Raw genomic sequence first — 13,123 nt, forward strand, 5'->3', positions numbered from 1 at the left:
TTAAATCCAAAACATTAAATAGTAAATAAATAAAGACATAAGCCCTAAACAAGCATCAACCAATCAGGATAAGAGAGAGCCACACTTGCAACTAAAATAATAACTAGCCTAGAAACCTTTAGTTAATTTGTCGGGCTTTAAGAATACGATATTTTTACCATTTAAACAGGGCTAGTAATTAATTAGAAAAAGTAAGTTACTATTTAAATTCACATATATACCAAAAATTCACATATTTATATATTTATAAGAATCATTGTTACTGCTGAAAGTTAAATTCAAATTGATAAAAAAAATTAATTAAAAGTAAGTTTACTATTTAAATAAGGATGATTTTAGTATTTTACTTTCACCCTCGTTAAAATGGTCAAATTACTCATATAATTGTCATTTTTTGAATGAGTGACGCTATTGGCACCCTTCATTATCCTATAAAACCCCACTTCAAATAAAAATAAATTTAAGAACAAATAAGAATTAAGTACATAATTTTTTTCCAACAAATTACTTTGTTTCGTAACCATCCCTTTTTTTTAAAAAAATAATTCTACCTGTTACTTCCTATTTATCTAAAATAAACCGTACAAATTTGAAATAATCTATTATTCCTTTCATATTTCTTATTGATTAAATATTTTTGTACTTAAGATTATTTTAAATTATGTGCAATTTAAGGCAATGATTAACATTTGAAAATTCATCACCCAAAAAACTCTTTAATTTGTGGGTATGGTAATAATAAGATTGCAAAAAAAATGAAAAATAGTAAAATACTACTTTGAGTTTTATCAATAACAAGATGTAGTTAAAAAATAAAAAGGATATTTTCTGATATAAAATAATTATAACTGAAGAAGAAGTTTCATGAGGAAATTAGAGAGGTGCCAAATTGCTAATAGTCCAACCATTTTTGCATTCAATAATATTTTAAAATTCCCTTGACCATCAAATATGGACCTCCTTAATACAGAGAGAGAAATTGTATTAAAAAATTAAAAGTTAGGGACCCGTTTGTTATTAATCTTTTTAAAGGTCACGAGTAACAGTATCCCATAAGCAAAACCCTAAACCGTAATCAATAAACAGTTAAAAGAAAGATACGTATGCTGCTACTGTACGAGTAGAAAAAGAATCTTAATTTATCATGCAATCAAAAGAAAGGAAAAGTAAGAGAGAGAGAGGAGAGAAATAAATAAAGAAAGAGAAAGTGTGCTTTTCTTGAAAATGATTTTTTTTTTTTTGTATTTAAATAAACAAAGGTGGTGAAGAACAAGAAAGGGAAATAAATGAAAGCATTAACAGCAGCAATAACAAGAAGAAGAAGAAGAAGACTGGGGGAATAAGAAGAGCTAATAAATATTAAGAGGGATTAATAAAAAAAATAGTATGTTGGTTTTGTTCGAGATGCGAGCTGATTCTTCCGCTAGAAAGGGAACCTTCTCCGTACTTCTTCTTTTTCTTCTTTTAATTCTCATTTTGCCTCGCATTTAATAATTTACTCTTCTTTATATAGTTTTTTTCTTTTTGTAATTATTGACACTTTTAACTTTCTTGTTTTCTTGATTTTGTCAACTGGGTTTATTTATAAGGGAAGAAAGATTTAAGTTTTAGGGTTTTACTGGATCTTGGTGTTGCCTTTGTGATGATAGAATCGATTTTTGGATGCATTATTGATGAATCTGGAATCGGTTGAGGATTTTATAACTGGGTCATTTAGGGTTAATCTTTATAATCATTTAATTGCTGTTGTTTGAAAAATCCTGTTGTTGTGAGGTTTAGTGTAAATAATATCTGATTTGTGAATCTTTGTTTAATTTATAGCGTTGTTGATTTCTTCCTCCTTTGATTAATTTTGGTAATCCTCGGAGGATTTTTATTTCCTTTTTACAGAAATTTTAGTTTGAAAAAAAGGGAAACTGAAAAAAAAAGTCAAAATCGATAGTAACCCCATGGAAACGTACCCAAATCACCCACTGTTTTAGTTGTGGGATTTGTTAAGTTTTAATTTGTTTGACTTTTATATCAAATTCGAGCCTGAAAAGGGTAGATTTTTTGTTTTGCCTTTTGAAAGTAAAAAAAAAAAAGTGAAATACTCTATATAGAAAGAGGAGGAGGAGCAGAAGAGCTGGTTATACAAATTTTGTTGGGTTTTTTTTGTTCTATGGGAATACCTGATAGTTCACTATTAGATCTGATAGAAAAGGTTAGGTCTTGGATTTCTTGGGGAGCAAGTGATTTATCGTGTGTGCCTGGGGAATTTGAGATGCCTGAGAACAGTTGCAAAATGTGTTGTGAGTGTGAGGCAAAGTTCAGTCAATCTTGTAATGGTTACTGTTGCCAAGGTTGTGGCCGTTGGTTGTGTGGGAAGTGCAATCACAGCAATGTGGAGTCTAAGGAGAATTTCAAGGCTTGCAAGTTTTGTAATGGGATTATTGTGAGGCAAGGATGCGGGAGGAAGTATAGTGAGAAAGTGCACCCTTCTGTTTCTCCCCAAGAAGGCCCTGAGCCACCATCTCCGAGTTTTAGTACTGAGAAAACTGACTGTTCTCAGAGAAGTGAATTGGTTCAGAGTGATCGTCTTGCTCACTATCTTGAATCTCGATACTCTCCCGATGCCCTGACCAGCCAGAGCCAGAGTATGACATCATTCAGTGCTCACCCGCCTCCAGTATCTGTTCGTCGCTCTCCCAGCAGGTAAACTTCTATTTGGATGGTGGTAGCAATGCATTTGTATGGCCAACCAATAAGTTTTAATGCATAATAATGGAAGACAGCCTCTAGTATTTTTGAATTTTCATTTATTTTCATTTTTTGCTGATGAATGTTTTATCATGTATTTATTTATTAATGCAGGAGTGATGAAGAAGAGGCAGAGGATTCTGGGAAGCACTTCTTAAGTCCATCCAGTGAGTATTATCATGATATGTCAGATATAGATTCAAGTAGTATTAGTGCTAGACATGAGTTTTACGCTTTTAAGTCAGTGGAATCAAGTCCCTCTGACAGCCTCTGTAGGAATAATTTTACTTCTTATAGAGCTGGACATGATGTACAGCGTGGGCAAGGGGGTAGCCCATTGTCTCAGAATGACTGTCCCTTCGATCGCGGAAGCATGGCTGTTTTAAAAGGGCCTGTGATGGGGACTGAGGATACAGAGAATACTGATGATTTCTCTGATGACCAATCAGTTGTTCAGAAACAAGATGATCAGTCACAAAAGCCATTAGATTTTGAAAATAATGGTCTGATCTGGTATCCTCCACCACCTGATGATGAAAATGATGAGGCGGAAAGTAACTTTTTCTCATATGATGACGAAGATGATGATGTTGGGGACTCAAGTGCCATGTTCTCTTCCAGTAGTAGTCTCTCGAGTATGTTTCCAGCAAGGGAGAAGCAGAATGAGGGTAATAAGGAGCCTCTTAGAGCTGTGGTACAGGGGCATTTTAGGGCACTTGTCTCAGAGCTGTTACGAGCTGAGGGTATCAAACTGGGGAAAGAGGACGGTGAGGAGGATTGGCTTGGCATAATTACAACTATAGCATGGCAGGCTGCAAATTTTGTGAAACCAGATACTAGCAGAGGAGGCAGTATGGATCCCGGTGATTATGTAAAGGTTAAATGTATAGCAAAAGGAAGTCCAAACGAGAGGTATAATATGTTTTGTTTCTTTCAGATATTTCTTTTCCTGGTTCTGCGGATCCTCTGCTTATATGAGTTCATGCCACCTCTGAATTGCTTTTCCAATTTTTTCATTTGCAGCACGTTCATTAAGGGAGTAGTTTGTACAAAAAATATAAAGCACAAGCGCATGACGTCACAGTACAGAAATCCTAGATTACTTATTTTAGGAGGAGCGCTCGAATATCAGAGAGTTCCAAATCAGTTGGCATCTTTTAATACATTACTGCAGCAGGTTTTTTCCTGAGCTTATGTTAGTTTTGCAAATAGACAAAATTTATCCAGTAAAGTTTTGAACTTATTTTTTAATAATTTTAAGCTTATTTTTTCCTTTCCTGGGGCAGGAGAATGATCATCTCAAGATGGTAATTTCAAAGATAGAGGCCCTTCGCCCAAATGTTCTGCTGGTGGAAAAAAGTGTTTCATCATATGCCCAGGATTTACTTCTAGCAAAGGAGATTTCATTAGTGCTCAATGTGAAAAGGCCATTACTGGAGCGGATAGCCCGTTGCACGGGTGCTCTTATTACTCCATCGATTGATAATATTTCAACAACACGACTGGGACACTGTGAACTGTTCAAGTTAGAAAAAGTTTCTGAAGAACATGAGACATCTAACCAGTTTAACAAGAAGCCATCAAAAACATTGATGTATTTTGAAGGGTGTCCAAGGCGTTTAGGTTGCATGGTAGTGTTTCTATTCAAATTTACCCTCATTTTTTTGGTTTTGGATTTTGGAGGTGGTACAGTATTGCATCCTCTTTTAAAACATTTATCATCACTGACAAATATTCATCTTCTTTGCTGCTTTAAGATTGAGCTTTATTCCCTCCTTGTCCAATACAAGTGTAGCATGTGTTAGCCTTTTATTTAATGCAAAGTGTTTTGATTCTTGTGTGAGCATAAGATTTTTTTGGTTCAATGTAGAATGAATTTTCAGAATTTGGTTGTCATATGAGATTGTTGTGGTTCTCTTTGTAGGTCCTTCTGAGGGGTAAATGTCGGGAAGAATTGAAGAAAGTTAAACATGTTGTTCAATATGCTGTATTTGCAGCCTATCACTTATCTCTTGAGACCTCTTTCCTTGCTGATGAGGGTGCTACTCTGCCTAAAATGAGGTTAAAGCATTCAATTTCTAAACCAGAGAGGATGATGGCTGATAATGCCATTTCTGCTATCCCCAGTTCCAAGGTTGCCGCCAATTACCAAGAGGTAGCTGATGACTCTACCCGAGATGATAGATCTGTGAGTCTCAGACTGGAGCACGGAGGATTGGAATCATTGTCTGAGCAACTTAATCATAGTTCTGTCTCTTCTGTTCCTCTTTTCTTGGATCGTAGGTATGGAGATGGACCCACTGATGCCTGCAACGATAATTTAGAACATGATGTGGGTTTGGATTTTCGTTCTTTTAACGAATGTAAGGACTTAAAGGTGCCAATTGTCAATTCTTTTGATGCTTTGCAACAAGAATTGCAAGAAATCATGGGTCAAGAGGAGAGGCAACTTGCGGAGAGTCATGAGTTGATGAAATTTGAAGGGGTTAACGAAGATGAAGTATCTGGTGAATACTTTTCAGCTGCTGACACTAACCAGAGCATATTGGTGTCATTTTCAAGCCGTTGTGTGCTCAAAGGAACTGTATGCGAACGTTCTCGGCTCCTGCGCATAAAGTTCTATGGTTCATTTGATAAGCCACTTGGAAGGTACCTGCATGGCGACCTGTTTAATCAGGTAACCTATTTTAGGCTCTCTTTTTATCTTCTGATTTATTTCCTTATTTATTGCGGGATCTTAATGAACTGATAGGATTTTTTTGTTTGTTTTCCAGACATCTTGTTGTCGATCTTGTAATGAGTCAGCTGAAGCTCATGTCCTGTGTTATACCCATCAGCAGGGGAATCTGACAATCAGCGTTAAATGTCTTTCCTCTGTAAGGCTACCTGGGGAACGAGATGGCAAGATATGGATGTGGCACCGATGCCTAAGGTGTGCTCATGCAGATGGAGTCCCTCCAGCAACCCGTAGAGTGGTCATGTCAGATGCTGCCTGGGGACTTTCTTTTGGAAAGTTCTTGGAACTTAGCTTTTCAAACCATGCAACTGCCAACCGCATTGCTAGCTGTGGTCATTCCTTGCAGAGGGACTGCCTACGTTACTATGGGTAAATGCCGCTAAGCTAAAAGATTTTTTTTTTTTTTTGGCCAATTATTTAGTAACATGTTGGTGGTTACTGAAATATTTTAATTGACAGGTTTGGGAGCATGATTGCAATCTTTCGCTACTCCCCTATAGATATTCTCTCTGTCCATTTACCCCCATCAGTACTCGAATTCAATGGCCTTCTGCAACAGGAGTGGATAAGAAAAGAGGCAGAAGAAGTAATTGTCTGAATTTGGGATTGTCTTTTCATAACTACATTAGACTGATGCTAGATGTTGGACTAAATGCTAAATACAGAAAATAACTATTAATTAATTAATTTTAGCATGCTTTATAGTGTTTGGCTTGTTAGTTAATTAACATCCTTTCATTTTCAACAGCTTAAGGTTAAGATGGAAACCTTTTATGCGGAGATATCTAATGTACTTGAAGTCATGGAACAGAGAAGTAATTCCATTGGATGTGAAATGTCAGATTCAACTGATTTGAAGAGCCATATCTTGGAACTGAAAGTTCAGCTAGAAAGCGAGAGGAATGATTACATAGTAAGTATACTCCCTGCATTAGTCCTGCTATCAAAATATAATTGCTGTTCCAAACTTCCATACCAGAGAACCTTGGAAAGTGTATGCAGAAAATCAAAATTTAATTAATATTTTTACACAATTAACTAATGAGTTTGTCTATTTCTAATTACTCTCCTTGCAAACATAGGGTTTGCTTCAACCGGTAGTCATGGAAACTTCAGAACCGTGTCAGACAGCTGTGGACATTCTAGAGCTTAACCGTTTGAGGCGTGCCCTTCTCATTGGTTCACATGCCTGGGATCGCCAGCTTTATTCATTGAACTCTCTTCTGAAAAAGGGTTCTATTGCCAAAGCAAAACAGGGAAATGCATCTTATGCCCAACTGAAAGAGTTGAGAACTGATTTGTTTTGTAAGGACAGTAAGCTTGACCATGATAATGAGGAAAATGTGTCTGGATCCTTAGATTCACTGGAGTCTCCTGCAAATGATTTACACTTGCAGCAGAAAGAGGAGCTTAATTTACCTACCTTGGAACCTTTTGGTTCGGAGAACTCCAAGTTAACCTCATTCCTTCATAACAGAGAGGAGGATGTGCATTCTGATGGGGAAATTACATCAACTCTGTCTGAGAAAATAGATTCTGCATGGACAGGTACTGATCAAGTAGTTCCACTTGCGTCTCAAACAGATCGCCCTCAAGCAGGTTTTGTTGGGCAGATAAGTAAAATCGATAATTCTCCATTTAAAAGGCTGGCTTCACCGGTGAGAGTTCATTCTTTTGATTCCGCATTAAGATTCCAGGAAAGAATTGCGAGGGGGTTGCCCCACTCTTTGTTGCATTTGTCATCGATTAGATCGTTTCATGCTTCTGGAGATTACAGGAGTATGGTAAGAGATCCTGTTTCCAATGTTATGAGGACTTACTCCCAAATATTGCCATTGGAGGCACAGAAGCTAAATTTGATTTTAAGCTCCACACCCTCATTTATTTCCTCTGCTTCTCGTATGGTTGAAGGGGCTCGGTTGTTACTCCCTCAAAGGGGTGATAATGATGTAGTTATAGCCGTTTTTGATGATGATCCTACCAGCATAATATCTTATGCTCTTAGTTCTAAGGAGTATGAGGACTGGGTTGCTGATAGGTTGTACGATAATGATGGAAGCTGGAGTGCCGGTGAAATTCACAAAGAAGGGTCTGCAGTTTCCACCTTTTCAGCCTGGCAGTCATTTGGCTCTCTGGACTTGGATTATATCCACTATGGTAGTTATGGGTCTGAAGATGCTTCATCATCTGTGGGTACCTTGTTTACAGACCCCAAAAAGTCACCGCATCTAACAATTTCTTTTGGCGATGAGTCTTCAAGTGCTGGTGGCAAAGTGAAGTTTTCAGTCACCTCTTATTTTGCGAAGCAGTTTGACTCCCTTAGAAAGAAATGCTGCCCTAGCGGAGTAGATTTTGTGCGTTCCTTGAGCCGCAGTCGGAAGTGGAGTGCACAAGGAGGGAAAAGCAATGTCTTTTTTGCCAAGTCATTGGATGAGAGATTTATTATAAAACAAGTTAAAAAGACTGAGTTGGAGTCCTTTGAGGAATTTGCACCAGAATACTTCAAATATTTGACCGATTCCCTTAATTCCCGCAGTCCAACTTGCCTTGCTAAAATTCTTGGTATTTATCAGGTTAGGTCTCTTCTTCACTTTTGTCTATTATGTCCATGCACGCACAATATGTGGTGGTGGGTGCTGGGGTGAAATATATAAGATCTTACATATTATGACTCTTACTTAATTTGATGGCAGGTCTCTGTAAAACACTTGAAAGGTGGCAAGGAAACAAAAATAGACTTAATGGTAATGGAGAACCTCTTTTTCAGGAGAAGCATCTCAAGGGTCTATGATCTTAAGGGCTCCGCAAGGTCCCGGTACAATACAGATACCACAGGAACGAACAAGGTACTGCTTGATATGAATCTTTTAGAAAATTTACGTACAGAACCCTTATTTCTTGGAAGCAAGGCAAAGAGAAGCCTAGAGAGAGCTATTTGGAATGACACATCGTTTTTGGCGGTAAGTTTTCCTTTTAGCATCTCATCAATTGAATCCATGCATATGGTTCCATAATTCAGCCTGAAGTTCACTTTGTTTTTTGTTTCTCTGTCTCCTATGCCCTGCAGTCTGTTGATGTGATGGACTACTCACTGCTTGTTGGAGTGGATGAGGAGCGGAAGGAGCTGGTATTAGGGATCATTGATTTCATGAGACAATACACATGGGACAAGCATTTGGAGACATGGGTGAAGGCAAGTGGTATCCTTGGTGGTCCGAAGAATGCTTCCCCAACAATCATTTCCCCCAAACAATACAAGAAAAGATTCCGGAAAGCAATGACTAGCTATTTTCTTACAGTACCAGATCAATGGTCTTCATGAACTGCAGCAATGCATTCTTTTTCAATTACAAAGCATTAATTCATCAATAACGGCTTACCCATTATAATTGCAGATAATTGAAGAGGAGAGAGAGCTCCCTGCTTACCCCTTTCTTACATTTTTTTTTCTGTTATTTTTTTTTTCATTGTAGAATGAAATACATAGATTTTGTGTATAAGTAGCCCAAAGAAAAGGGCTAATATCTTGAGGGAATAGAAATTTCTTGTGAAGAGCTCTTTGTACATCTTTTTATCTAATGTGCAAAAGTCACGTCTTTTTGTAACTTGAGTTTCCTCCACATGAACTGGGTGTGGACAATACGATTCCCTTTTATAACACTTGAATGAAGGTCAGGTTTCCAGTGAGGTCGCATCAGAAAGCAAACATCTCTGCATTAACTTGGATCTGAATGTCATTTTTCCGATCAATTTACATCATATTCTGAATAGAATTATCTTATTCATTAGCAGATCGGTACAAAATTTAAAGTTATCACTTAGTGTTCATGAACAAGTCATTATTTAGTAAGGATTCTTTTATTTTGCTTATCAACTTGCTGCATTTCGAGTTATGAAATGGTTTTGATTCATGAGTAGCGTAAAAAGGAGAAGTCGAAGTTTTCTTTTGATATAGTAAGGGATAAGTTAAATAAATAAATAAATAAACACAAATTTTAACGTCTTAGGGTGCGTTTGACACATTGTATTGTATTAATTTTAATGTTGATGTATTTTATTATGTTGTATTACATTAGCACTGTATTATAACAATGTTATACAATGTTTGGTGTTACATTGTACTGTATTATATTTTAATTATATTATATTTAGTGTTGCACTGTATTGTACTAATTTTTTTGTGATTAATTTAAATTACATATTTAGAAAATAATATTTATTAGTACTTAAAAAAAATACTAAATATAGAAGTACTAAATTTTAGAAATTTAACAAAATTTTTTAGTGTAAATGTTTAAAAATATCATAATTCTTCATAAAAATTGAAACTTACAGCTTTAAATTTTCAGAAGCATAGCATTTATTTTTCAATATCTTCTAAATATATAATTTGCGAAATAAAGATCGAAGCGAATAATTTAATCAAATAATTTTTAAATAATATAATAACATAAATAAATAGTTAAAACCTACAAGATTAGTTAAAAATTTATCTTAGAATGATAGAATAAAAGTTTATACATACCAAAAGATAATCACAAAATAATAAAGTAATACAATTGTTATAACATAAGCACTATCAAAATAAATTGTACTAAATAATTCAAGTAAAAGTTTTGTAGTATATGTAATAATATTATTAATATTATTTTTTAAATTAATATTATTCATATTTAAATATGTATTATTAGTTTATTAAATTATTTAAAAATATTTAATTTATATATATATTAATTATTGTAACTTAATTAAATAATGTAATGTTGAATTATATTTTTATATTCATTATTAATTATATTCAATTATAAATTCATTAATAAATTATGATGTAAAATAAAAAAAATAAAAACTAATATTATATAATATTATATTAAATTAAAGTTGTATTTATTTATTACTATTATTATAAAGTTAAAAAAAAAGGGCAAGCTACTGACTTTTGTGTTTCAAAAGTCAATAATGGGGCCCGAGTTTTGATAATGCGGCAAAAGCTGCATATGCAATCCATTTGATCACCATAGATATATTTTAATTAATGCTGGGCCCATAAGATAATACCATGCAATACCACATGTTAAACATACCATTAGGGCACGTTTGGTATGTCGGATTGGATTGGATTGAATTAGATTGAATTGGATAAAATTGGATTGGATTAGATTGGATAATATTGGATTATATATAATATTATGTTGTGTTTGGTGTAATATTGGATTGGACTATAAATAATCATGTTTTATATTATAATATTATAATATTACAATTTACAAGTTATTATTATTATTAATATTATTATAAACTAAAATTTTATATTATTAATTATACAAATCAACCTCAATGACATTAATTAATATAAATCATAATTTAAATAATTTTTATTTTGTTAAATATATATATATATGATATTTTTATTATTTTTATTCAATAATCTATTATTTTATAAAAAATTATCTTTTGAATATTAATTTAATAATTAATTTATAATGTAAATTTGAAATAATAAAAATATTTAATAATTAAATAAATTAAAATCGAATTTTAATTTAATGTGAAATTAATAATGATTTTTAGTATAATTTATTATTTACATTATTAAAATCAATAATTTTTATTACATTTATCACATATTACTATAATTTAATATTTATACATTATTATATTTAATTGAGTTATCAATATAATCCAATACCAACTAATCCCATAATCCCCCTTGGGATAATTTCCTTTACAAAATTGAGATTAGCTTGTGGGCCAAGATTACTAAATTCCAATACCATTGACAACACCAAACATGAGACAAGGATAAAATTTTAAAAAATAGTCCAATCCCCACTTTTAATCCTCCAACCAAACACACCCTTATAGAATAAATGTAAGAAAAATGATGTTTGCCCCGGGTCAAACCCCGAAACGACTCAAAACGACGTCGTTTCAGCGTTTTTATTTTTTGTCCTGATTTTCTGTGAAACGATGTCGTTTTGGCTTGCATAAAATTTTTTTTTTTTTTAAAAAAAGAACCCTGCTTCTTCCTTCCTCTTCGTTCGCTTTGCTGTAGAACCCTTAATCGTGCAAACATCAGCGGCTTCAACTTGGACGAGTAATCAATAAATTAGTTAAACTTTGCTAATAATAGCCATTAATTTCCTCAAATTCAATATTTAACAAATCAGGAATCATCTAATTAACTTGTATATGTACATAGTAAGAGAGGACAGAAGATCAAACTCTGTGCAACAACAATATTCTCTTAAAGCAAAATTTCTCAAGATTCTTTGCTGACAGTTGTAATAATTGACACAAACCACCCTTTTGGAAGGGAAAAAAAATGGGTGGCATCGTGGAGCCAAAAAAAAAAAAAATGCCTGGCAGTTTTCAACGCTGATAGTGGGTCAGATTCCAAGGCATGGTAATAATGCACAGGCTGCTGCAACATTGTTAACACTAATTAAAGTGAAATCTTCAATTTTTCTATACAAATAAAAGAAACCAAACCAAATTAAATCATCAAAAGAAAAAATAGAAAATTAAAAAATAAGCTTATAAGTGATAATTACCTCGAGGGCGCCGATGATTGACGGCGTTGAAGTCGAGTGAGAATTGAGAAGAGAGCTAAGCAGCCTTTGAGACTTGCTCCAATCGAGAAACCTTTAGTTGAAGCAGTGATTACTCTTCGAAGCTTCTCAGAGTCCTTAAAAGGAGCAAGGTCTAGCCAGAGCGATGAGCAGGAATAACACGAAGATGAAGAAGAAGGATCAGATCTTTTGCAATGCATGCAACCTCGATTGTCGAATCCATTGATATAGTCATCGTAAGAACTGCCATTCTCGATGGAGAAGCAGGAGCAGAAGCCGATAGATCTAGCAGTCGCGTCTCCAGTAGGAAGACAATCTGCAGTTGGGTTGTGGTTGTGTAGTTGAGTTGCGGTTGTCGGGTGAAAGGTGGTTGTCTCATGAAATGAGGAGAACGAAGACAAGGAAGCAACTAAGTTATGTTGATGCTTTTGCAATTTATCCAAACCAAACGTCGTCATTCATAGCAAATGAAAACAAAAACAAAAATTAATAGACAAAACGGCGTCGTTTCAGCCAGTTTCGGGGTTTGACCCAGGGCAAATATCAGCACTGTAAATATAATGCATTAGAATGTACGTTTTTCTTATCTTTTAACTTATTTCTTATTTTAAAGTAAAAGATTTTTTTATTGAAAAAGTACTCATTCATGAATGTGATAGAAACCGATAAAATATTTTTAAAGGGGAAAACAAGACCCTGCACTCACAACTGTGAGGGCAGTGGTTTGAGCCCCGCGACGCATGTAGAGCTTATTTCTTTTCTTAATTATAGTATATAATTAAGTGAATGCATTTTTCTTCCTTTCGAAATATGAGTAGAGTAGACACTTCTCGAATATTTGAGAGGGTTCGAAACGTGAGTGGAGTATATACCCCTCGAATATTTGAGAGGGTAAAATTTAGACATTGCTATATACGAATTAATGTAAACTAGTTTCAGTAATTGTATGATTGTAAATATCAGTTGTAAATTAGGGATGACAACTTGTGGGCTTTGGATCGGGCTTTTCGAAGCCCAGACCCAAGCCCACATCATTCAAACAAAGTCCAGGCCCTTCAAAAGCCCATCCAATTTT

General features: G+C 34.5%; 1 protein-coding gene across 2 annotated transcripts; it reads left to right on the plus strand.

The window, feature by feature from the left end:
- The first annotated feature begins 1,182 nt into the window (after window positions 1-1,182).
- LOC102623423 (putative 1-phosphatidylinositol-3-phosphate 5-kinase FAB1C) lies at window positions 1,183-9,081 on the plus strand. 2 transcript variants are annotated; one of them, XM_006494981.4, is made up of 11 exons: window positions 1,183-2,694; window positions 2,854-3,651; window positions 3,763-3,916; window positions 4,026-4,370; window positions 4,664-5,416; window positions 5,514-5,845; window positions 5,936-6,062; window positions 6,225-6,389; window positions 6,559-8,049; window positions 8,170-8,436; window positions 8,544-9,081. In XM_006494981.4, exons 1-11 carry the CDS (start codon window positions 2,162-2,164, stop codon window positions 8,796-8,798), a joined length of 5,220 nt encoding a protein of 1,739 aa, XP_006495044.2. In that variant the 5' UTR covers window positions 1,183-2,161; the 3' UTR covers window positions 8,799-9,081. The 2 variants fall into 2 exon arrangements, with proteins under 2 accessions (XP_006495044.2, XP_052291544.1); XM_052435584.1 differs by lacking the exon at window positions 1,183-2,694 and having other exon boundaries at window positions 2,854-2,906; window positions 3,056-3,651.
- The last annotated feature ends 4,042 nt before the right edge of the window (window positions 9,082-13,123 follow it).

Source organism: Citrus sinensis, chromosome 2, assembly GCF_022201045.2.
Source record: "Citrus sinensis cultivar Valencia sweet orange chromosome 2, DVS_A1.0, whole genome shotgun sequence".
Classification (NCBI taxonomy): Eukaryota; Viridiplantae; Streptophyta; class Magnoliopsida; order Sapindales; family Rutaceae; genus Citrus; species Citrus sinensis.